Below are 26258 nucleotides of genomic sequence, written 5' to 3' on the forward strand. Positions count from 1 at the left end.
CGGAGTCCCGTTCGCGGGAGGAGGCGGAGGGCGCAAAGCGAACCGGTAAGCGCCTGGTTCAGGGAGGGGGGGCGAGACACCAAGCTTAAAGGGGAATATTCGTCCGCAGGCCCAGGGCGGCCGTGCGGATCCCCCCGCGGGCCGCCCGGGCGCCGCGGGAGCCGTGCACGGCCGGCGCTCTGCAGCGCTGCCTGGAGAGGGGCCGAGCCAGGGCTTGGTGGGGCCGCTTTAAAAAAGAAGCACCGCCCGCGCCGCCGCCGCCGCCGCGCGGGGCCGGGGAAGGAGGGAGGGAGGAGAGGGCGGGGGAGGAGTGGAGGGGGAGGGCGGCGGCGGCGACGCAGGGGTTAATTTTTTCGCCCGCCGACATTTTTGTGCTGCGGCGGCGGCGGCCCGCGCGCGCGGCGGGAGAGCCCAGCCCGGTCTCCCGGGCGCGGCGCGCGGCGCCTCCGGGCCCTCCCCACCCCCCACCCCCCACCCCCGCCCGCGGGGGCCGCCTGACCCCGGACGCCCCGACCTGGCCAGGCCGCGAGTCAGGGGACCCGCAGCGGCCGGTGGGCTGTGCGCGCCTCGCGCCCTCCCCGTGGCCTGGGCCGCACGGTTCCCGCCGCAGCCACCGGGACAGAGGGCGGGCGGGCATGGCCCCGCCGGCCGTCCCGCTCCGCCTCCGCCCGGCTGCGCCGCACAAAGAGCCCGGGCCCGGGTTGCCTTTAAAGGCGGCAGCCGGGGATTTAAGGTGTCCCCGCGTGCTGCACTCGGCGCTCCGGCAGCCGCCTCGACGCGTGCTTCCCCGAGGGCGCCTGGCCCCTTCGTCCACCTCGCCGCGTCCCCCCCATTGCTTATTTCCTGGGCTTAGGGACCTGGGGGGAGGTAGGTACCGGGCCGCGGCTGCCCCCTCTCCCGCCCCCACTTACCCCGGCTCTGCGACCCGCCTAGCGCCCTCGTTTGAAAAAACTTAAACGTGGCCGAGAAGGAAAGGGTTAACTGTCGTCTTTAAATATTCATGGCATTGTTTTAAAGGTGTAAACTGGCGACTTTGGGGTCCGGATCGTCTGCTTATTATGCAGAACCCCCCCCACCATTAATTACTCACTTCCCCAAGTCACCCCCTCTTCTCATCCCCTCCAAAAAATGTAGAGTTTATTTTTTTAGGGTTCGGATGGGTGATGTGTGTGATTTAAGTCTCTCGTTCCATTTGGAATTTTAAAACTCCTGAGTGCCTTCTGGGCTGAAGGTGTTTTAAACTTTTTCCCCTTAAAAGTCTGGGAAGATTTAAAGAAGTTAGTCCTCCAAATTCCCCTCCCCGCCTTTTTTTTTTTTTTTTTTTTTTTGGATGGGGAGTGGAGGTAGGAAAATAACTGGATGCCTCGTGAGTTGGATTTTTTTTTTTTTTTCCCTCCCCTGGTAGGAGTGAGGCATTTGGTGAGGAAAGGGCTGTTTTTGTTCCAAATCCTCCCAAGTCAAAGTGTGGCCTTTTGCTGACTCCAAAGTGGCTTCAAAATGCTCATCTCGGTACCTTGTTTAGCTCTCCTGGCACCCTCCTTTAGTACAGGTGGTTTTCTTGGAATGTGGGAAGGTTTATTCCTTTACAGTTGTAGGTTTCAAACCGAAATCATTGCTCACCCCAAACATGGTTTTGTAAGGACAGTTTGGACTACTGCCCAAACTCGGACTTTGTGAGGTATATTTTAAACGAGCGATGTGCTTCCCAAGGGATCGAAAACTCTATACATGAAATTAGGTCCTTAATCACAAATTTTATAGGGGAAGCTGACCCTAAAACTTGGGGTGTCTGTAACTCTATGCCCAGTAAAGATCAGTCTGGAAGTTTGTAAGCCCTGGGAGCCCATGGAAGGTTTTCATTTAGCCCCAAAGTCTTTTTAACAGAAAGATTTGTTCCAGAAACTTCAGTGGCACCAAATGGCTAGTGATTTAGTGGAGTTTATCACTTTCGGTCTGCGATGAAACAGTAATGAGCATATTTTGTCGATGATGTGTGTGTACTAGTTTGTTGGGCGGGATGTTTGCTTTCTAGGAAATAGCACTGCATTGAAACATCAGAGAAGTTTCTACTGCTCTCTTGCAGAAAATGAGCTTTGCGGTGTGAAACAGCCATTCCAGTTTTCAAGTTGTGTGTAGAGAGGCTTCCTATTAGTTTTGGATCATGTCGTGTACTTCTTGCCCAGAATGAAAGCCTGTTTTTCTAAAACTGAATTTAGCATCCTAAAGAATTTCATCCAATGCATATCCATCAATGTCCTTTTCCTACAAAGTGTCTATCAGGCACTTTATTTTTCTCTGTAAGAGCAAAAGATTTTCCAGAAAAGTCACCTTAGCCAGGGTAACCAAACCATAGTGCTTCCTGGTTGATAGCTGAAGTGACTGTTTTTCTCATAATGCTGGCGGCTAGAAGAACCTTTGGGACATTTTGCTCAAGATGGCACTGTGTCCTGTGAGCTAGTTGGCTCAGAGTTCCATCTTGCTTGCTGCCCCTCAGAGCCACAAGTATAACAGCACAGACATCGGATCTTCCGTAGGACACATCTCGCATGGTACTTTTTAAAATGACCTAGGCATCACTGTGACAAACTGTTGTAGCCCCAGACCTCCGTTTCCCTGCAGTCCCGGTGATTTCAGCCCTTTCCATGTTTACATTTCACTGTCTTATGTTCACTTGATTCTTGGCAAGTACTGCAGAGGACTCTTTTAATGGTGTCTTTGTGTTTCGGTGCTACCCAGGTGGATCTGTAAAGAAACCAACCTCCTAGGAGAGGGAGGGGAAAAGCCCAGCCGCCAGGTGTGTGCGCCCAAGAACCATGTCTGCACGGGAGTCCTTTAACCCGGAAAGTTATGAATTGGACAAGAGCTTCCGGTTAACTAGATTCACTGAACTGAAGGGCACCGGCTGCAAAGTGCCTCAAGATGTCCTGCAGAAATTGCTGGAATCCTTACAGGAGAACCACTTCCAAGAAGATGAGCAATTTCTTGGAGCGGTTATGCCAAGGCTTGGTATGTGAACCACTCTTTTCTTTCCTACTTCCAAAGTAGAGCATCTTGGCTGCAGTGTAGTCAATGAGTCAAAAACTGGAATTTTCTCTCTTTTTTTTGTTTTTTTTAGGGCTGCATCTGCAGCATATGGAGGTTCCCAGGCTAGGGGGTTGAATCTGAGCTGTAGCTGCCAGTCTACACCACAGCCACAGCAGTGTGGGATCCGAACCATGTATTCACCCTACACCACAGTTCGTGGCAACGCTAGATCCTGAACCCACTGGGTGAGGCCAGGGATCAAACCCACATCCTTATGGATACTGGTTGGGTTCATTACCACTGAGCCACGGCGGGAACTTTTTTTTTTTTTTTTTCTGCAAGAAGGATTCAAAGAGCAAAGTGATGGTAACTGTTAACCTTATTGTATTGAACTTACTTGGAGGAACTCCTTGAAAAGCATCGAGAAACGTGCTCTAACCATTTTTAAACAGTTGATTATGGGATTCAGACAACTGTGCAACAGTAAAAGCGTTTTGTACCGAATTGGGTTAGGAACGCTGTTGCTTATGCATTGTGGTGCAGGACTGGGGGAGCAGTGGCAGGGTTGGGGGACACCTGGGGGCTCCTCTGCAATAGTCTGAAAGGCTCCCATGCGGTGGAGAAGAACGCTGCTCCACACAGAGAGGCCGAGAGTCATGTTTCCTCAACCCAATTTCTCTACTTTTAATCGTTTGCCTTTTCCTAAACATAGAGCTCAGAGCTCCTGGGATGTTGTCTGTTAGCTTCTGTTGTGTGCTTTGTTAAGTATGTGATGCCAGACTATGATCACTGCCTTTTGAGTGTTTGACGTGTATCCTAGGAGTCTGTGGATGTTTTGTAGTTAGGGTGGGTGACTTGATCAGCTTTCTTTCATAAGGTTTTGATTTCTTTGCTTTTCTTTCATTATTTAATGGTCGTGTTCTGTCTCACAACATTTGTTTTGAAGCCAAGGTACTCCTTTCCTTTTTTTGTTTTGTTTTTTTTTTTTGTTTCATTTTGGTGTGTGTGTGCGCGCTGTTTTAGGGCTGCAGCCTTGGCATATGGAAGTTCCCAGGCTAGGGGTCGAATCAGAGCTGTAGCCGCTGGCCTACACCATAGCCACACGGGATCTGAGCTGTGCCTGCAACCTATACCACAGATCACGGCAACACCGGATTCTTAATCCACTGAGCAAGGCTAGGGATGGAACCTGCATCCTCATGGTTCCTAGTCGGGTTCGTTAACCACTGAGCCACCAAGGGAACTCCAGGGTACTCTTTTCCTGGTGTAAAAAGCAGAGTTCCTTTGGGTAGGAGAGAAGAAAACTCACACCCTGCACTCTTGGGGCCCATGGGGCTCCCAGGAGCTCAGTTTGAAAACTGTCCTCATCCAGCTGATGTCTAAGCATGGAGAAATACCACATGAATGAGGTGGAGTTGATGTCAGCTTACTTGTCAGGAAATGAGAATATACTGAGAAAGATCTCAGAGAACTTTGTCCGGAAAAATGAGCTACTGAATGGGAACAACCAAATGCAGTCAAAAGCTCCTGGATAAAGAAATAAGTCCCCTGTGTAACTAACTCCCCCCCGATGACTCACGGAGCACTTGGGCATTTGCTCCTTCCAGCAGCCCTGTGGTGCCCAGAAGGCTGGGACAAGGTTGGGGTCAGGATATGGAATCCATATTCTCTGATTCCTCTGCCCCCCATACTGCTTGTCACCTGGTTTCTAAGTCCAGACTGTCTGTGGGGAGAGGGGCTGCATGGGCTGTAACTCAGCAGTGGCAAAAGGGGACAGATGTTGACAGCAAGGGGACAGGTAGGAGAAAGAGGTATAAAAACTCAAAGGTGAAGTAGTCTGGTCACAGATGGCTTTAGAGAAGTAAATAAGAGTGCCTCCCCCACAGAAGTGTGTGCTCACGGGGGACCCTGGGGTGGACAGACCCCAGCTTACCAGCAAGTGGCAGCTAAAAGGAGCATCATGAAACCTTGTACATTAAGAAGTAGGGTATCCCAGGTAGGGGTCCAATTGGAGTTACATCTGCTGGCCTGCGCCTACATCACAGCAACGTGGTATCTGAGCCACATCTGCGACCCACACCACAGCTCACGGCAGCACAGGATCCTTAACCCACTGGGTGAGGCCCAGGATTGAACCAGCAACCTCATGGTTCCTAGTCTGATTCGTTTCTACTACACCACGAGGGAAACTCCCAAGTAGGGTATATTGATGGCCAGGACTTTGCTTTAGAATCAGATCTAGTTCATCTCTTGACATAGTCGCTTACTGGTCACTAATGTAACTCTGTGCAGGTTCTTAACCTTCCTGAGCCTCAGTTTGCCCATCTGTAAAATGGGATACTAATACACACTGTTTGCAACTGTGATGAGTACCATAAATTATCCATGTATGTATATACACTGCATTTTTCTACCCAGGTTCATAATACATATGCATGTATGTATGTATATGCACAAGTCTGGGTTTTTTTATTTTTTTATTTTATTTTATTTTATTTTGTCTTTTTGCTATTTCTTTGGGCCGCTCCCGTGGCATATGGAGGTTCCCAGGCTAGGGGTCGAATCAGAGCTGTAGCCACTGGCCTACGCCAGAGCCACAGCAACGCGGGATCCGAGCTGCGTCTGCAACCTACACCACAGCTCACGGCAATGCTGGATCGTTAACCCACTGAGCAAGGGCAGGGACCGAACCCGCAGCCTCATGGTTCCTAGTCGGATTCGTTAACCACTGCGCCACGACGGGAACTCCAAGTCTGGGTTTTTTAAAAAAATATTTTCTGAAAGAATGTCATATTTCCTAGATATTTAGGATGGGCCTTAATAGTTATTAAATATACACATCTATTAGATGTATTCTAACTAAAGAAACATTAAGATAAGTAGTTTTAGGAGTTCCCGTCGTGGCTCAGTAGTTAACGAATCTGACTAGGAACCATGAGGTTGCGGGTTCGATCCCTGGCCTTGCTCAGTGGGTTAAGGATCCAGTGTTGCCATGAGCTGTGGTGTAAATTGCAGACGCAGTTCAGATCCCATGTTGCTATGGCTCTGGCGAAGGCCAGCTCCGATTAGACCCCTAGCCTGGGAACCTCCATATGCTGCAGGTGTGGCCCTAGAAAAAGACAAAAAAAAAAAAGGTAGTTTTAGAACTTGGTACATGTAGTCTGATAATACTTAATAGAGCTGTCCATACTGATGCTGTTGGCATTGGGGTTGTAGATAATTTGGGGTTTTGTTTGGTTGGTTGGTTTGGGGGTTTTTTGGGGGTTTTCTTGCCACACCATGGCATGCCTAAGTTCCCAGGCCAGGGATCAAACACCACTGCAGTGACAGTTACGGATCCTTAATCTGCTGAGCCACTGGGGAACTCCAGGAAACATTTAAAGCTAACTGTCAGCAACTCTCTTTAGAGTCTCCACTAATACTGTAGTTTATAAGAAAACAGATTCTTTTCCAAAGTGAATGGTAATATACTTGGAATAACCAGTTGTTGGAATTAGCAATTTAGGGAGAATCACTGTGATTTAATAGTGGTTCTTGGCCTATTTCCATGAGTGCTACAGAACACGGTTAGATGTTTCCAAACACATGCACCGTTGAGATGAATGAATTACCACACACTTTCTTGTCTAAAACTCCTGAAAACCGCTCACTGGTAATGTGTGTTCCATTGTCATAAATTTGTGGGGCAAGCTGAATTCTCCATTCCCTCCCTGGACCTTCCACCAAGAGTCTCTGTCTTGCCAGTCCAGTATAGTAATAGAAATCAGCCTGCCTTCACAGGGGCTGATCTTTTACTAAACTTGATTGCGTGTCTGTGTCAGTCGTAGCAGATCAGTCAGGTCTTGACAAGGTGCCTCTGGGATGGGCTGGGTTGGTTGTGCTGCTTCTCATACGCAGACTCTGAAAGCCCCACGTACACCGCTGCATGTGGCTCAGGTGTGATTTACTCTTGTTCCTTTGGGAATTCTCAGTTGTGAGGCTAGCATCCATCTACCTGCTTCCTTTGGAATTTCATCCCAGTTTGTCCTTGCCTTTGGCTGCTGGACTGCAAAGTTGAAATACTTGCTAAGGGCCGGAGGACACCTTCTTGAGAGGAAGCACTTTATTCAGCTTGCCTCTGGGAGGCCAGTGTGCATTTGTAGTGTGTGTATTACAGCTAGCTTTTTTTTTTTTTTTTTTCGTCTTTTTGCCTTTTCTAGGGCCGCTCCCTCGGCATATGGAGGTTCCCAGGCTAGGGGTCCAATCAGAGCTGTAGCCACCAGCCTACACCAGAGCCACAGAAATGCCAAATCTGAGCCGCGTCTGCAGCCTACACCCCAGCTCACGGCAATGCCGGATCCTTAACCCACTGAGCAAGGCCAGGAATCAAACCCACAACCTCATGGTTCCTAGTTGGATTTGTTAACCACTGAGTCACGACGGGAACTCCCTACAGGTGACTTTTTAAAGAAATGTAGCCTACAATAGTCAGTCTTAAGTGTTTCTCAATTGATTGCGGAAAAGAGAATTATATCTAATTAGCCCATCAGTTATCTGTATTTTTCTGTATGTTTAGAAACATTTTTTAGTAAGTTGAAATATATCCCATAGACTTATTAAGCAGACTTGTCTTTCCATGCTCCGTGGTACGTTAGTAGAGGTGAGAGCCACGATGGGAATTCCAAGGTGACAAGTTTTTCACCTCGGAGTGGAATATTTGGAATTTTAAGTTTTCTTAAAATGCTTTTGGGATCCTAGCTAACAGATCACATGAGTGCCACAGAGTTTATGTACATGCTTTGTCCTTTGTTCTTTCTTCCTTTTTTTTTTGAAAAGCACTTGTTAACATTTAGTGAATTTCCCACCATGTGGTTTTAAGCCACCAGGACACAGGCCCCACCCACACCCTCTGGTGAAAAACTCGGCCTTCATGAAGACTACAGGCTGCTTTGGGAGCTTTCCCTTCCCCAGAACCCAGCAGTAGGCCGATCGTCCCACCTAGACTAGCAGCTCTAGTCTTGTTCTTCGCAGCATTTACCTGTGTCTGCTCCCTGACCAAGGTCCACGATTTATCAAGGTTGACAGTTGGACAGAAGCGCTGGTTCCTCTTTATATATATTTTTTTTTTTTTTTGTCTTTTTGCCATTTCTTGGGCCACTCCCGTGGCATATGGAAGTTCCCAGGCTAGGGGTCTAATCGGAGCTGTAGCTGCCAGCCTACGCCAGAGCCATGGCATCGTGGGATCCGAGCAGCGTCTGCGACCTACACCACAGCTCACGGCAACGCCGGATCCTTAACCCACTGAGCAAGGCCAGGGATTGAACCTGCAGCCTCATGGTTCCTAGTCGGATTCATTAACCACTGTGCCACGACAGGAACTCCTGGTTCCTCTTTAAGTGGTAATGCCTCATACCAAGTTTCCCAGAGTATCTCGGGTGATATTTGTCGAAGCTGATTCTCTGGTGATGCATGCTACCCGCACTTCCCCGGCCTCCTGGGTGCTTCCAGGGTTTGTACTATTGTGGCCATGGCTTATGTGGCCCCAAAGTTTCTGGGTCTTAAGTAGTCTGGATGGCATGTCAGCAGCTGCCACAAAGAAGTTTTTTGGTTTTTTTTTTAATTCTCTTTTTACAAAAATGTAGAATAATAGCATTTTCTGTATAAAATATTTTACAGATTTTCTGTTGGAAAAACAATGATGGCTGAAGATACACTCATGTAACTATGGGACTTCTCGCTGTTGGGCAAGGGGATTGGTGGCGTCTCTGCAGTGCCAGGACGCAGGTTCAGTCCCCCGCCTGCACATTGGCTAAAAAATCCAGCATTGCCGCAACTGCAGCTCGGGTCTGATCCCTGGCCTAAGAACTCTATATGCCGCAGGGCAGCCCAAAGAGGAAAAGGCAACCCTAGTTCCATTTGTGCTGTTCTCATCTTTAAAGAAATTCTGTATGTGCCAGCCACATGATACAGTAACACCAAGGAAAATTTCTCTTCAAGGGCATCGTTAAAGTCTAAAACTTGTACCATGTTGAAGTTGCGTCTTCATGACTACCAAATTGTGTTCTCATTTTCTATCTTAAGCTAGTTTTGTTTCACGTTTATTTCAGTTACGCTTCTTGATAGGAAACACATTGCTTTGTTGGCAGTGAGCAGCGTTCCGTAAGTGTCCCGTGCGGAGCTCTGGAGGTGCAGAACAGCAGGGCCCTTCCTGTTGACTTTGGCTGATGACGCCTTCCATCTTTGCAGGCATCGGGATGGATACGTGTGTCATTCCTCTGAGGCATGGTGGTCTGTCCTTGGTTCAGACCACAGACTACATCTATCCCATCGTCGATGACCCTTACATGATGGTAAGTTTGACCTGATGTGTTCCCACATCTGGAACTGCTTACGAGTTGGCTTTGGGGTGGTGGCTGGTGGTTTGCATATGCGTGTGTGGGTTTTTTGCTTTTGTTCCATCCATATTGTTCTCATCCCCCCCCTTGCCCTGACTCCCGCGGCTGGGGCTCTGATGCGATCCATCCCTTGCTCACACTTGGTACCGAGCACAAGGCAGTTTAGGCAGGCGTGGGGCTTCCCTCTGCTGCTTTCTACCTGTGCACGTGTCCGGGCCAGAACCTGTGGTCTCTTAAGTGTGTCTCTTGACGGAAATGTGTGTAGTTTTCTTCATTTCCTTGTGCTCATCTTTCTCGGATGTTTGTAAACTCTACTCTCATGTGTTTCACCACCCTCTGTGTAGGCTGATCTGAGGTGTCTCTGTCCAGAAGTAAAGAGCTTAGCATCTCATCACAATTAGATTCGACCGTTTATTCTGACTCTGGTCAGGCCCTCACCATGTTCCACTCTATGAATCCTGTGTAGTACCTGCTAACACGCTCTGCTTAGACACACCCACCTGCTCATCGCAGGGGTGCTGCCAGCAGCCCCTCCATTCACCCACCTTGACCTTCCGCCCTGTTAGCATCCTCCCTTGAGGAGTAGCAGAGACCCTTCTCTGTGCTGTGGGCACTGGGATGAGCCCCACACGTGGGGATGGAGGCCGGTCGGGGGGGTTGTTACACGTGGGGAGGGAGCGCTCACCTCTCAGGTGCCTGTGACCAACGAAGGCCTGCAGCTGTCCTCTCCTGGAGCAGCCCTCTGAGGCCCTGAGCACGCCCTACCCCACATGTCACACCTGACCAGGGGCCAAGGTGGCTAGAACCAGCAAAGTACCCCAGAGCGCAGAACAGAAGGGGCAGCAGATCTCTGCAGCCTGAACCTGTGGTTTGCACCTCCCAGCTGCCAGCCCCACAGCCCGTTTTACCTCAAGAAGGAGTCGTGGGTGATCCAGCCCCTGTCCACAGGTCAGGAAGTCAGAAGGAAACATCAGCAAGCGGTGAGCCGGCCACGGGCAGTGATAGTAATTTGGAGTTTGATTACCCTACATCAGAAGAAAAAATTGTCACTTTCTCAGCATTTTTAAAAAATCTTCATTGGCAGTAAAAAAGCCTTTATTACCACATTTCTGTTTAATCTGTTTCACAGTTCCTCAAACCATATAGTTTACTGGGAAATGCTTCTCTTTTTCTATAGAAAACATTCTGACTTCAGGCCTAGCTGGTGTTCCTTTCTTCTGTTTTTTTTTTTTGTTTTTCACACAAGGTGATTTTCCTTGTTTATTTCACAGAGCCTTAAAAAGAAGCTCCAAAAATTTCTCCACCCAAGTGTATAAAAACCCATCTTTAGTCTGAGCAATAAAGTTCACATTTTTTAAGGATTTATTCAGGATGAGTGGCTGTTTCCATTTTTTCTTTAGTTAGGACAGTTGTTTTCCAAGTTTTTCACCCCATGGCTCTTTCAAAACCATCCGCTCCAACATCACTGCTTCCCCCGACGTCACCCCCACTCCCTGTTCCACATCTAACTAAGTTATGGGCTCCCCCCTCTATTTTCGAGTGGAAAGAACGCGGACATCATTCTGTACAAGGAAGGAGAGGTGGTAACAGGCAGGTGTGAGGGCGGTGTTCCTGTGATCCAGGACAGGCAGCAAGTCTTTGAGTCACAGAAACTGAGGACCCGTCCCTGGAAAGTCCCCAGGCCCTGGGTGCCACGCCACACATGGGAATCCCCTGTCGTTCCTGCTCACCTCTCCCTTGTCTGTCTTCCAGGGCAGGATAGCCTGTGCCAACGTCCTCAGTGACCTCTACGCCATGGGGGTCACAGAATGTGACAATATGCTGATGCTCCTTGGAATCAGCAATAAAATGACTGACAGGGTAAGTAGGAGACGGTCCTGTCGCTTGTCCTGCTGGCCCTCCTTTCCCGGCTGTGAAGCAAGAAGCCCAGGCTGTCCACATACCATCCACTCTCTACTTTTTGGCAGTTTCGGTGAATCAAAGTAGTCTGGCCTCTTCTGCTTCAGTTCCCGCCGCCCTGCTTCCCTGTCTCTGTCCTGGGCAGGCTGAAGCCAAGACGTTGCGTGCTTTTGTCTGAGTGAAGCTTAGTGCACAGTAATAGCACCTCTGCCCTGCCTTCCAGCCGGCAGCCCTCCTCTTTGGCCACTGGTCGGCTGGTGATGGACAGCTGCTGGTGGGGTCGGGGGTCGTGTGTGTTCATCTGCTCACCCACAGCATCTCTGGCCTTACTTCCTATACCTATTCTTTGACTCAGATGAATTCCTGTTAGATTATTTTGATAGATAATTGATTTCATCCCCCAAAAGCTTGCCCTGTATGTAGAATTGAGCATTCTGCCCTCACCACATGCTCTTGGGCCACAGCTTGTACACAGCCATCCTGAGGCAGGTGTGTGGGTGCCTGTTAAGCTAGTTCTTAGACCGACGGTTTAAAGAGCTGACTTCGATACAGGGCAGCCCCTGGCACCCAGCAGATTCTGCTGTTTACTTTTCTGTTGTCTGGGCTTCATGCACATTGTAACTTAGAACTGCTTCCAGCTTCTGATAAAAAGGCTACAATGTGAATTATTCCCTACCCCTGTCAGTTACTCCCCACCCCTTCTGTAAATGCTCAGGACTTCCTCTAAGTCTTTGTATAGACTCTCTTCTGGGTTTTGAACTGAATTATGTGATTTTTAATTTATGTCCTTTTAAACCCTAGGAAAGGGATAAAGTGATGCCCCTAATTATACAGGGTTTCAAAGACGCAGCAGAAGAGGCAGGAACATCTGTAACGGGCGGCCAAACAGTGCTAAACCCCTGGATTGTTTTAGGAGGTGTGGCTACAACTGTCTGCCAGCCCAACGAATTTATCATGTAAGTTGATTTTTGTTTCTTGTTCCCTGGCCTGGCTCTCTTTTTAAAAAATAGATTTGAGATACTCATTCACATGCCATACAATTCACTTGAAGTATTTCCGAAGTATAAATTCTGTGGTCTTTGGCAGATTCACAGGGTTATACAACCATCACCAGAGTCAACTTTAGAACACTTACGGTCTTATGGTCTCTCTAGTGAGAAACCCCATCTCCCCTTAGCTGTCACACGCCACCCGCAAACCCCATCCCGGCTTTTTGCCTTCATAGAATATGAGCATAATCTTTTTAAGGTTCATCCACCTTGCAGCATGTATCAGGACGCTGCTCCTTTTCGTGGCTGAGTAACTCTCTGTTGTGTGCACGGACCAGCTTGTTCATCCATTCACAGGTCGTGGACCACTGGGTTATTTCTACCTGGTGTGAAGTTGCTGCTGTAAACTTTCCCGTGCAAGTTTTTGTCGGATATACATTCCACTTCCCTGGGGTGAATACCCAAGAATTACTGGGTTATGTGGTAACTGGTTAGCTTGAGGAAGAGGCTGTTTTCTAAAGCATCTGCACGTCCCATGTCCCATGGCCTGGCGAGGATATGCAGGGTTGCCATATCCTTGCCAGGACCCATTGCACTGTCTTTGATAATAGCTTAGTGGGTATGAAGTGGTATCTCACTGGGTTTTGATGTGCATTTCTCTCATGGCTGATGCTCAGAGCCCCTTTTTATGTGCCTTCTGGTCATTTCTAGATCTTTGGAGAAGTTTCTCTTTTACTACAAGTTGTTACTTTTCACGTTTGAGCTCTTGTTAAGAAAACCCACCTTATGCTGTTCTCTGAAGGAGGTGGAAGGTGATCTGGTTTTGTGAACAAGCTATGTGCTCACGTGGCTGAGCATTCCGGGGTAGGGAAGGCCCTGCAGTGCAGAGTCCCTCGCTGCCCTGTAGTCACCACTGTCCCTCCTCGAGGCAAACACTTTTTAACCAGTCTTGGGTGTTTTTGACCCAAGTTACCACTGACATTGAGTTTGTCTTCAAATACGTTGACGTTACAGATAGTCCTCCAGTGCGGAGATCACCCTGACTCAGTAAGAAGTGTTTCAGAATGGAGCTGCTGGGTCCAGTGCCTGGGCACTGATTTTGATCAGTGTCTCCAGCGTGCCCTTCGGAGAGGCTCCACCAGTCACCATGCGAGTGCCCGTTCCACATGCTAACCAGCACCATGTGGCGACGGCCTCCTCAGCCTTTGCCTTACTCCTATGAGTGTAGTTTTCATGCGTTCATCACTTTTGCACATTTTTTGATTGATGTGACCTCCTTTGAGATCCATTGTTCAGCAACTTTCACATTAAGGGTGTTGATGTTACCTACATCCAAGTTTTATTTTCCTGTGTTTTATGTTGGTGCTTCTCAAACTTTCCACTTAGATGGGCCAAGCGAACTTCCATCTGTGTCACCCATTCCAGCTTTCCCATAGAAAAAGAACCCAGCAATAGCCCCAGAATTAGAGAGGAAAAAAATAATAAAAACAAGCTTCAATGTTTGTTGTTGATAAAGAATACAACGCCTATGCAGGTGATTATGTTTTTTAAAAGATTGTGCATAAGCTTAAAAAATAACCCACCCATTTTATCACACTTAACTTGCTAATATAAATTTGTAGGTTGCACATAACCAGGGACACTTAAGAGCGTATCAGCTCTAAGGTATAGCTGAGCAGAACTGAAAGACATTTATTTATGTCTTAAGATCTGGTTTTGGAAAATGAGTTTCTGGTGTATTGTCCCAGAATTAATATTTTTCAAAGCTAACAGAGGATGTAAATATTACAGAATGAGTTGGGGAGCTAGTTGCTGATTTACTTTCCTTTTATGGCTGCACCTGCTGCATATGGAAGTGCCTAGGCTGGGGCTTGCACTAGAGCTGCAGCTGCAGGCCTGTGCCACACCACAGCAACACTGGGTCCTTAACCATTGACCAAAGTTAGGGATAGAACTTGCAACCTCACGAGACAATGCTGGGTCCTTAACGCACTGAGCCACCACAGAAACTCCCAGTTGTTGATTTTTAAGTCAGTGCCCCTGGCTTTCCAGTTGACTGGGATGAGCGTTTGAGTTGTTCGGTATGAGGACAACTGTGGATAATTCCTTGAACTTGAATAAGAAAAACTGAGTGCTAGACCTGCATCCTGGTTGTGAGGTTAGAGGTGGGGCAGGAGTTTTGCTGGGTAACGGGTGGGGGGGAGAGGGCCAGGGAGCAGTCTTTCTGTTTTTAGGGCTGCCTTTTTTAGCTTTCAGACAGCTTTTTCTGTCTTTAAGACAGAGATCAGAGTTCCTGTCGTGGCTCAGTGGTTAACGAATCCAACTAGGAACCATGAGGTTGCGGGTTCCATCCCTGGCCTTGCTCAGTGGGTTAAGGATCCGGCATTGCCGTGAGCTGTGGTGTAGGTCAAAGACACAGCTCGGATTCTGCATTGCTGTGGCTCTGGCGTAGGCCGGCAGCTACAGCTCTGATTAGACCCCTAGCCTGGGAACCTCCATATGTCGCAGGAGCGGCTCTAGAAAAGGCAAAAAGACAAACAAAACAAAACAAAAGACAGAGACCAACCAGGGACACTGTGTACCAAGTAGGAAACAGTGGTTTCAACTCTGAATTTGAAGCATTGATGCTGAAATCATCAAAACATGAGATCTTCAGATTCGAGCCAAATCCCACAGGCTGAGAAATCCCACCTGCATCTCTACCATATAACTGATTGTAAAAAAAACAACAACCTTTGTTTCAAAGCCCCTTGTTGCTTCAGAGTTGTGGTGGGTCTGTGTTGAAAAGCATACAAGAGCATGGCTGATTCAGGGCCCAGTAAGGCCATTGAAGGCTGAGTGATTTGTTTTGGGGGTGGGAGGAAATAGTAAATAATTGGCCTAAGGGTTGAAGCCTGTGGCCTCTTCACTTTCCTTATGCCTTTTTGTTCTGCAGTCATCTGAGTAGCAGACAGTAAAGCTCTTAACACTCGGCAGTCACTGGCTTAAACTTAAGTAGTTGGCTTAACATATGGTTTTACCAGCCTTTTGTCTTAACTGATGAACTCATCTCCTTGGTTAATTTGACGAGAACCTGCCTTGTTCTCTTCTTCAGGCCAGATAACGCAGTGCCAGGGGATGTGCTCGTGCTGACAAAGCCCTTGGGGACGCAAGTGGCCGTGGCCGTGCACCAGTGGCTGGACATTGTGAGTGATCCACACCTCCCCGTGTCAGCAGCGTGTCTTCTGAAAGGAGCCTTCTAGTTGTGTCAGTCTGGTCCTTACAGAAATCCTGGAAATTGGAGTTCCTGTCGTGGCGCAGTGGTTAACGAATCTGACTAGGAACCATGAGGTCGCAGGTTCAATCCCTGGCCTTGCTCAGTGGGTTGAGGATCCGGCGTTGCCATGAGCTGTGGTATAGGTCTCAGATGCGACTCAGATCCCGTGTAGGCCGGCAGCTACATCTCCAACTAGACTCCTAGCCTGGGAACCTCCATGTGCCATGGGAGCAGCCCTAGAAAAGACAAAAAAAAAAAAGAAAGAAAGAAAGAAATCCTGGAAATTGTCCCTGTTCTTTGATCAAATCCAGGTTTCCTGTGTTGAATGCTTCAAGTGGGCAAGCCCCTGCTTCGGGGGTAGTGAGTTGGGTTCATCTGTTTCCTTTGCTGCTGAGATGGCTGTATCTTTCACATCCTAAACATCATTAAAAAACTGCATGGAGGAGAATGTGTGCTGAGTTTGCTATTTGGGATATAGATAAGGGCACACTGTTTTTGTTTGTTTTTTTTGGCCTCCCCTGCAGCATGCAGAAGTTCCTGGACCAGGGATTGAACCTGAGCCACTGCAGTGACAATGATGGACCCTTAACCCACTGAGCCACCAGGGAATTCCCAAGGCCAGGCTTACTGATGATGTAAATTACTTTATTTTTATTTATTATTATTATTTTTTGTCTTTTTAGGGCTGCACCCGCAGCAAATGGAAGTTCCCAGGCTAAGGTCAAACCAGCTGTAGTCACTGGCCTGCACCATAGCCACCGCCATGCCAGATCCAAGCCACATCTTCGACCTAGACCACAGTTCAGGGCAACACCAGATCCTTCACCCACTGCATGGGGCCAAGGATTGAACCCACATCCTTGTGGATACTAGTTGGGTTCCTTACTGCTGAGCCACAGTAGGAACTTCTAAATTATTTTAGTCATGAGTTTTTTGGTCATTTCTGTTTGGTCATTTGTCTTTTCCTTCCTTCCTTCCTTCCTTCCCTTCCCTTCCCTTCCCTGCAGCATGTGGAAGTTGCCCAGCCAGGGATCGAATCTGAGCCACACATGGACCCTTACCTGGACCTTAACTTGCTGGACCACAGCAGGGACTCCTGTTTTGTCTTTTTACACTAATTAATGGCTCAGACATTTTGATAAGTAATTATCTCGTCAGAGAGCATCTAGAATATGAAGATATTTATCCTGAGTCATGAATTTTCCACTGAGCTATTGTCAGTGCCCCCCCCCAATCCCTGCTTTTTAGGGCTGCATCCGTAGCATATGGAAGTTCCCAGACCTAGGGGTCAAATCACAGCTGTAGCTGCTGGCCTACACCACAGCCACAGCAACTCGGGACCTGAGCCACATCTGTGACCAACATCACAACAGCTCATGGCAGCACCAGATCCTTAACCCACTGAGCGAGGCCAGGGATACTGGTCAGGCTCATTACTGCTGAACCACAACCGGAACTTCCTAACCAGTCGTTTTTCATTTAGTACTTTTTTCATTGACGTAACTCAAAAATTATTATGATTGTGATATATTCCCACATATATGCATGCTTTTAATTTTTACAACTGTCATCTGAAACCACCAGTCCTGAGAAACAGTTGAAGAACCAATTTGTTATTCATCAACCAGATGTATCTTAGCTTGACATAACAGAGCAGAGAAGAATCTCTAAGGAGGCCGGCCGCCTTCTTTAGTGACTCTTCCCTTCACATCCAGTGGTGATGGGAAGATTTCTGGTGAAGTGTGATCACGTCTGAGATCACAGGGCCATTACCAGGCAGAAATCCAGCGCTGCTCTCCAATACGACTGCCCAGGCCTGAGCAATTTATAAAACAAGGGAGCCAGAAGTAGGTGCGCCAGAGGGGGTCCAAGACGAGGGGCTTTGGGGTCCTTCTGTCCACTCCACCCCCAACTGGACACTGCCTTTGCTGTTTTACCACTTTCTTTAAAATGCTCAGACTTGAAAACAGCAAGTTTCAAAGACTAAGTAACAGCGCAGTGCCCTTTCATAAAGGCTGAAAGCAACCAGAGAGTATTGTTTGGGCGTGTATGTGCACAAGGATACTGGTTTTTGAGAGGCAGGGAGATGGCAGGTCTAAAGTTCAGAACCGTTGTCACGTCTGGGGGCAGGATAAGGGGTTCACAGAGAGAGTCTTCAGTTACTACGTTGGGCAGTGGATTGGGAGTGTTACTAAAAAATGAATAAATACACGAATGCTGGCCAGTAATGGACCATGGTGATGATACGTCATGCACCCAGCATCGGGATGCTAGAGCCTTGAAAACCAGAATGAGGGGAAAGGGGAAAGATGATCTTTCAAAGGATGTCCTGTGGTTACCCACGACTTACCGATGCAGTTGAAGTTGTTGCCCATTCATCTGCCCCCAGAGTTCAGGGAAGTCAGTAAGCGTAATTCCATGCAAAACAAAAGCCATCAGCTTAATCGGGGAGATGGAGAGAACCTGAGGACATTCAAAACCATGGTCGTGTGGCTGACACCCTGGTGCAGAGGAGAGGCTGAGGCCAGTGTTGGTGTGGCCCTCTGTCCTGCTGGTTTCAGGAGTCCAGTAAACGGCAGTGTTTGACTGCAGAAGCGTGGCTAGAATGTGTCTGACAGATGCTTAAAATGATGTTACATGGGGGGAAAAGTTAGAACACTGAATGTTGTATACAAAAATTAGGTAAATAAAACTCCTCAGAAGATGACTAAGGCCTAACACCAATATGCTCTTCCCATGGTTAGAAACAAAGAGTGACCACATTTTTTTCTCTCCCTTCTCTCCTTCACCTGTGTGCCTATGATTAGCCTGAAAAATGGAATAAAATCAAGCTGGTGGTCACCCAGGAAGACGTGGAGCTGGCCTACCAGGAGGCAATGATGAACATGGCCAGGCTCAACAGGACAGGTATGGCCCGGGGGCTCAGCCTCCTGTAGGGGTGACAAGCCTGAGCAGGGCCGGGGTGGGAGGTATTTTAGGCTTTGTGGGCCCCATACAGTCTCAGTTGCATTGATTTTTATTTTCCCCCTCCCACAATTCATGTATGTTTAAAATAAAAATAAAAAATAAAAACACATTCTTATCTGGAAGAACTGGAGGTGGGCCACGTTTAGCCCGTGACTGCAGAACCCCTTCTCAGAACCTAGAGCACAGGTGGGCATCCAGCTGTGGTGTAGGTCACAGCTGTAGCTCAGATTTGATCCTTGATCCAGGAACTTCATACACTGAGGGTGTAGCACCCTGCCCCCCCCCCAAAAAAATTAACATATTTTATAAATCTAAACAACATTTTTTAAAATGTTGTCCAACATGTTTCTAAATTAGTGGTAAAACCGCATGGGGAGGAATTATTCCTAATCACTTTGAGCCTGATATTTGCATGGCACATACTCAGGACAAAAATCCACAAAAATATTTCACTGTTGTCAGTAGATTTGCGTTTGTGTGGATGTTGGTATATTAAGATAAAGCAAATACGTTAGCGTAGGAACAAAGATTTTTAAGGATAAGAGAGAAGAAATAAGAGCAAAGGAGCCATGTAAAAGCTGTAATCTTTCATTTGAATTATCAGTATGAGCTCAGGATTTTTTTTTTTTCTAAAACTGTTTATTTCTGAGCCTATTGAAAAGGCCTGGAAGCAGAGATAACCAGCAGGAGTGAAGTCCTGGTGCCCAGATTCTGAACTGAAAGCTGTTTTTCACGACAAAGCACCAGGACTTCTTGGGGAAATGGCAGGTTCCAGCTCTGGGACAGGAAGTATAGAAGATAAGCCTGGACTTCCTGTGCCTGAAGACAGTGGCGCTGTGGGGGCCTGTCACCTTCCCACAACCTGAAGGGGGTCCCCCCCTCACAGAGGCCAGGTGGGGGCAGTTTGAGTGTCTAAGAGAAGAGTGCCTGCAGTTGAAGCATATCAAGGATCTAAGAAAATGATAAGTAAAACGGGGTTTTTTGGTCACCTTTGGAAGTTGCTAGGGCACGAACTTGTTCCAAAAAATAAAATAAAAATAAATAAAAGGAATCAACCCCTTATTTTACCTTTTTTGTATGGCGTGCCTTTCAGGGAAACCATATTTTCTAGAAAACTTTTTTTACAGAAGTCACATCTAATAAATACAGGAAGAATGACTGAATTACAAAGTTGCCGTTTTTGCCGTTTGCTGTTTTTGCTCTCCCCTTGATTTCATGAACTGAAAGGTTCTGTTGAGATGATGCCACCGCCCCATGAAGTAATCTCGCCAAGAGAAAATGAACCCAAGTCTCTTCGTGCCTTGGTCCCAAACACCAGTACAGGAAACAGGGATGACAGTAGAACATGTCAGCGTCAAGGCGGCTCATCAGATCTGCAGTGTAGGAAATGTTACCCCAGATGCAGCTCAGTGCCCCAAGTAAATGGCCTGGGGTGGGCAGGAGGGGAAACAGTTAAAAATCAAGAAGTTTAATAAGAGATGGCAATCAGATGTATTGATTCTGTTAATATGATAGTGGTGGGATGGCTCTGTACAGGTGGGGTTTTTTAATCTTTGAGAGGTATACACAAATATCTATAGGTGAAGCCATAAGACTGGGGCTGGCTTTAAAGTTATCCATCCCACCCCACTGACCACATCCCCTAACAGATGGGCAGGAATAGGTGAGACCTCAGCAGAAAGGTGGTGGTGGCTGGAGCTAGGTATTGGGTGGGGACGTGGGAGTTCCTTGTGGGGTACTACTCTCTCTGCTTTTGTGTTTCCTTGAAATTGCCAGCGTTAAAATTGGCAGCAGGGAAGAAGTGGTAACCACCAGCTTAAACATGGCATCCCTCTAATTGACTGTAGGAGTCATTGTGTCCTCTTGTAAACTCAGGTCCTCAAAGCTTGTCCAGGACAGTGCTGGGAAGGGCTTCTGAAGTGCAGTTTGTGGCTTTGCTAAACGTCCTTGGCTGCCCCACTCTGCTCTCTGCAGATGTGTTAGTAGAGCAGGTGGTCCAGTTGCTCAGCTACCACCAGGGACTAGGTCGGTTGTTCTCTCTGCCTATACTGTTGAGAATGCACCTGAGTAAAAGAGGTCTTTCTCTCGAGAGATGTACCCAAAAAGACGTTCACCCCAGAGTACTTCTGTAAATATAGTGCATCTTTCATTCCAAGACAAAGACATTTAATTTTTAAAAATTAGTCTTTCAAGAGTTCCTGTCGTGGCTCAGTGGTTAACAAACCCAACTAGTATCCATGAGGACGCAGGTTCAATCCCTGGCCTTGCTAAGTGGGTTAAGGATCCAATGTTGCTGTGAGCTGTAGTGTAGGTCACAGACGTGGCTCGAATCCCTTGCTGCTGTGGCTCTGATTCAGCCCCTAGCCTGGGAACCTCCATATACTGCTAGTGCAGCCCTAAAGACAAAAGCCAAAAAGAAAAAGGAAAGAAAAGAAATACTTAAATGTGATTCTAAAAAACATGTATGAGCTCTATATGAGGAAAACTATAAAACCCTGATGAAAAAAATCAAAGATGGGAGTTCCTGTTGTGACTCAACAGGTTACGAACCCAGCTAAAATCCATTAGGGTGCAGGTTTGATCCCTGGCCTCTCTCAGTGCATTAAGGATCCAGTGTTGCTGTGAGCTGTGGTGTAGTTAACGGAAGCGGCTCAGATCTGGTGTTGCTGCGGCTGTAGTGAAGGCCAGTGGCTGCAGCTCCAATTCAGCCCCTAGCCTGGGAACGTCCATATGCCACAGGTACGGCCCTAAATGGCAAAAAAAAAAAAAAAAAAAAATCAAACATGTAAAGTGAAGAGGTATTCCATGCACAAGGATAGGAAGGTTCAGTATTGCCATGATGTCAGTTCTTCCCAAGTAATGCAACCCCACTTAAAATCTTATGAGTATCAACAGGCTGATTCTGAAGATTATGCACAGCCACACAGTGTTGAAAAGGAGGTGGAGGACCGACACCTGCCTATGTCAAGATTTGATGTAACGCTGCAGACATTAAGACAGCGTGGTGTTGAAGGGAGAGACAGATGGATCCACACACAAGAATAGAGAGCCAGAGACAGGCCCACATAAATATTGTTGAAATGATTTTGACAAAGGAGCAAAGGTAATTGAGTGGAGAAAGGATAAGCTTTGCAACAAATGGTGCTGAAACAACTGGACATCCTCAGGCAAAAAACATCTAGACACAAGTCTTAAACCTTTCAGGAAAATTAACTCAAAATGGATTGTAGACCTACATGTAAGATACAAAACTATTAAACACCAAGAAGGTTAACACAGAAGAAAATTTAGGTAATCTTGGGTTTAGTGGTAATTATTTAGATAGAACACCATAAGCACTGCCCATAAAAGAAGTTGACAAGTTGAACATTAAAGATCTACTCTGTGAAAGAGACTAAGAGGACACAGACTGGGAGAAAACCTTTACAAAACACATCTGATGGAGGATGGTATCCAGAGTATACAAAGGATTCTTAGGCCCTGACAGTAGGAAAACAATCCAGTTGAAAAACAGGCCAAAGATCCGAACAGACACCTCACCGAGGAAGATAAATAGATGGCAAATAATCAGGAAAAGATGTTCCCTATCGTATGTCATTAGATGCAAATTAAAACAGATACTACTACTCAACTGCTAGAATGGCGAAAACCCAAAGCGCTGCCAATACCAAATGCTGGTGAGGATGCGGAGCAGTAAGAACTCATTCATTGCTGGTGGGAATGTAGAATGGCACGGCCGCTTTCGAAGACGACTTGGGCAGTTTCTTACAAAACTAATCAACTGATAGATGTGATCCAGCAGTTGTTTGGTATTTACGCAAATGAATTGAAAAGTGTCCACCCAAAAACCTGCGCACAAGGTCTGTCATAGTTTTCTTCATAATCCTTGGAACCTAAAACGCGGAAGCAACCAAGTCCTTTGGTAGGTGGTCAGTGGATGAACTGTGGTATATCCAGACAGTAGAATATTCAGCACTAAAAAGAAGGGAACGATCAAGCCATGAAAAGACATGGAGAAACCTTAACTACTTATTATCAAGTGAAAGAAGCCAGTCCAAAAACACCAAATATTTCAGTTTGGTTTAATGATTCCAACTCTGACATTCTGGAAAAGGCAAAGCTATGGAGAGAATTGTAAGATCCGTGGATGCCAGAGGTTGGGAATGGGGGCAAAGGTGGAACTTCTTAATTGAAAAAAATTAAAAAGGCGTTCCCGTTGTGGTGCAGCGGAAATGGATCTGACTAGTATCCATGAGAATGTGGGTTTGATCCCTGGCCCCTCTCAGTGGGTTAAGGATTCGGTGTCGGTGTGAGCTGTGTAGGTCGCAGATGCTTTGAGATCAGGGTGTATGTAGGATTTTGCATCAAGGAAGGGTGTTTTCCCTCTGTTCATGACACCAGATGACACATAACCCCCTCTGTCTTGTGGCAGCGGCGGGACTCATGCACACGTTCAATGCCCACGCGGCCACTGACATCACGGGCTTCGGGATCCTGGGCCACGCGCAGAACCTGGCCAAGCAGCAGAGGAACGAGGTGTCCTTCGTGATTCACAACCTTCCAGTCCTGGCCAAGATGGCAGCTGTGAGCAAGGCCTGCGGGAACATGTTCGGCCTCATGCACGGGACCTGCCCGGAGACGTCAGGTACGAGGGCCCTGGGCCAGGTGGAGAGTCAACTACCTAGGCCTTGGGAGGAGCCCGAGGAGGAGGAAGGCAGGCCATGAGTGAGGTCTTTCGTTCCCTAGTTTCTCTTAACTTCTGTTTTCTTTCCTTTATAACTCAGTAGTTTCCCTACGCTGGTAAAACAGTTGAATCATCTGAGAATTACGAAAAATGCTCAGGCTTAGTCTGGACCCCTGGAAACCTGATCAAGTCAGGTGGCATGAGCTTGTTCATGAGAAATTCTGATCACCAGCCTTGGGAAAGCTGGGGGTCTTTGGCGGGCCTCACATCCCACGAAGGGCTTGCACTTCCTATCCTCAGGAAACACAAGGCTGTTTCCCAGAAATAAGTTCCAAGAGGGCAACTGAGCTGCTGAGGACCGTGTTTGCCACCTGGTTGGGCCTGGAATCCGTGTGAATGAACTAATGAATATTCCCAACTAAGGCAGTTTGTCTCTATTCAAAATTGAGAAGTTACTCCTTTTTTTATGTAAGTCTAACATGTATCTTTTCCTAATTGTGTTCCTTCTTTTAACAAATACATAGAATATTCTAGCCTAGCTACTCAACTAGCAATGAAGATTTGTTTTCGTGTATTTTATATATTTTTTTTCTCTTTTGAAGATAATGACAGAGCTAGTGACAGGACCCAACCACTAAGAGGCACACTTTCATGACCTTAATTTTTAAATTAAAAGATAAATATATGAAAGAGAAGAAATATGAATACTCTTTGTGGTAAAATGTAGAGAATCCAATTGAAAAGGAGAAGTTCGTTCTTGTTTTTAAAAAATCCTTTCAGTGTAGCCTGGGAAAGATGGCCACTCAGATGTTACTGGGTCCCCAAACACCTCACCCCCACACCCCACACGGCCTCAGGTGACTCACAGCTGGGGCATTTCCACAGCTGGGAGTTTGTTGTCGGGTGTGTGTTGAAACAGGATAAGCTGACCGAGCACTTGCTCAATGACTGTGTGATCTGCCGACAAGGTGAGGGCAGCCCAGCCATATCAGTGCAGAGTCTTGGAGAGAGACAGCGGCAGGGACAGCACTCTCATGGCGACACAACTAACATGATCCTTTTTTCTTGTTTCCTTTGCCAGGGGGCCTTCTAATCTGTTTACCGCGAGAGCAAGCCGCTCGGTTCTGCGCAGAGATCAAGTCCCCCAAATATGGTGAAGGTCACCAAGCGTGGATTATTGGGATCGTGGAGAAGGGGAACCGCACAGCCAGGATCATAGACAAACCCCGGATCATCGAGGTCGCGCCACAGGTGGCCACCCAGAATGTGAACCCCACACCGGGCGCCACCTCTTAATCTCGGCCGGGTCCACGTGTGGTTTTGGTTTTAAATAGCTCTATTTCCTTTATCATTTCAATTAAAGACTATAAACAACAACGAAAAAAATCTCATTGTGTCTACACATCTGGTGACCTTAGGTCGATTTGTGAGTGGATGCAATTAATAAAATAAAATCCATTGCCTTTTTTTCCTGTTACATTAACTGAAGATGCACCTAATCTTGAGGCAGCTTCTGAGTTGAGAATTATATTGTTATCCAATACTGTTGATTCATTTTGAATCTTTAGACACTTATCTCTTGCCGAGTAGGCTCTTTTTAAAGGTGCTTTCACGTAGCACAGACATTATGCGTCGTAGTGTTGAATAGCAGTCTGTGTCTTTTCAGTTTATGTATATTTATCATTATCGGTCTGATCCTTTTTGAAGTGTCTGGAATGATATTCTGGAAGGACAGGATTGGTGACTGACACAAGGGTACCCCAGTAGTGAGAGGGTTGCATGATTCCTTCGAGTCTTCTAATGCAAGAGCATCTCTGACCCAGGCCGTTTCCCAAGAGTGCATTCAGTTAAACAAGGCAAGTGCTCAACTCTGCATGGAAAGCACTTTGAAAACAAAAAAGAAATGTTATTTCTTTTTTTGTTAGCCTTCTTAATACTTAACAGTAATATCATTAACTGTTTTCTTTACAATGGACACTTTTTGCAGTGTAATTAGATGTTTGGTAGTGCAGCAAAGAATTGCCCTCTGAAAGGGGGGGGGTCCGTGTATGATACTCATTTACAAGCCAATATATAATTAACTACACAAATAATTTTAAATATAATCAATAATAAAGACTTCTGTGGATGGTAGTGTTTAATACATTTTATATTTTGTATAGTGATGTCAGGCCTCTTGTTTTCTTAAAATCAGCAGCTACTCAGCTTCATTCTTAGCATTATTTTGTCCTTTGCACCAGTACTTTTCCGTGCACGCTTTCTATGATCTGTGTGGAAACGCATCACCAACTGTGCAGCTTGAAACTTCAACTTGTTATTCAAATAAATATTTAATTTTTTTTATTGCTCTTGTATAATCAGATGCCCTTTTTAGTATTATTTTAGAAGCATTGGGAGGGTTTTGGCTAAAATACAATTTATTGGGGGAAAACTAGATTTTAGTTTTATAAAACTTTTAAGTCTTTCATGGGACCTATATTTTCTTGAATTAAATTTTGTAGCTCTAGAACAAATAGGTGACCTAAAAAGGTGTTTATCTGTGTTACTTAAAAACAGAGGCTTCCTTATATTTTCACCTACTAAGCGTCTAGGAGGGACCCCGTCCTCAAGCACAAGTGCACTGACTTCTCAAGTGTCCACATTCGCTGGCGTCGCCCATTCTGAACGCTTCCCGTTTGCAGGCACCAAAGTGGAGAGAACAGCCTGACTTCTTGCCAAAGGAAACCACCACTTGGGAGACCAAGGCCCTGAAGGGCTTCTGCCTCGGATGCATCCTCTTCACACGTGTAACTGGAACTCAAGCCCCAAGCTGAGTGCTCGGGACTGAGGGCTGCCGCAGAACTGAAATTCATTGGACACTTCACAGGGATTGATACCCATGTTAGTCTCAAAAGCTGCAAACCAGTGGTCTGCAAAATAAAATGTGTTGGAAACCTCTGAGTGAGATGAACATACTGTTGAGCTTTTTTCTTTTCCTCTTCAAATACAGGAGTGATGGCTAAATGTGAACTTCCCATGTGGATCCTGTCTTGAATGCTGATGGTTTCCTCAGCTGATCAGATGGT

General features: G+C 46.8%; 1 protein-coding gene, 1 long non-coding RNA gene and 1 pseudogene across 8 annotated transcripts in view; 1 reads left to right on the plus strand and 2 right to left on the minus strand.

The window, feature by feature from the left end:
- LOC110255692 (uncharacterized) overlaps positions 1-10423 on the minus strand; it is a 93713-nt gene extending 83290 nt beyond the window's left edge. For 2 of the 3 annotated variants that reach the window (XR_014817976.1, XR_014817973.1), the window contains exon 1: positions 912-958. This is a non-coding gene — a long non-coding RNA (uncharacterized LOC110255692). Of the gene's footprint in view, positions 1-911; positions 959-10306 lie in introns of those variants that run through there. The other variant, XR_014817974.1, reaches the window with a different exon arrangement.
- Positions 2-26143, plus strand: SEPHS1 (selenophosphate synthetase 1). Of its 5 annotated transcripts, none has more exons than XM_021064859.2 (9): positions 2-45; positions 2737-3006; positions 9250-9353; positions 11151-11258; positions 12099-12253; positions 15381-15471; positions 18350-18449; positions 22942-23154; positions 24275-26143. In XM_021064859.2, exons 2-9 carry the CDS (start codon positions 2814-2816, stop codon positions 24487-24489), a joined length of 1179 nt encoding a protein of 392 aa, XP_020920518.1. In that variant the 5' UTR covers positions 2-45; positions 2737-2813; the 3' UTR covers positions 24490-26143. The 5 variants fall into 5 exon arrangements, 3 of the variants coding, with proteins under 3 accessions (XP_020920518.1, XP_020920519.1, XP_020920520.1); XM_021064860.2 differs by lacking the exon at positions 2-45 and adding an exon at positions 366-867; XM_021064861.2 differs by lacking the exon at positions 2-45 and adding an exon at positions 1306-2549.
- LOC146399524 (large ribosomal subunit protein uL15-like) lies at positions 7804-8581 on the minus strand (annotated as a pseudogene).
- Positions 26144-26258: the final 115 nt, after the last annotated feature.

Source organism: Sus scrofa, chromosome 10 (assembly GCF_054392235.1).
Source record: "Sus scrofa isolate SSC_HxYL_T2T_F1_AM1 chromosome 10, Sscrofa_HxYL_maternal_Yorkshire_Landrace_v2.0, whole genome shotgun sequence".
In the NCBI taxonomy this organism is placed as follows: domain Eukaryota; kingdom Metazoa; phylum Chordata; class Mammalia; order Artiodactyla; family Suidae; genus Sus; species Sus scrofa.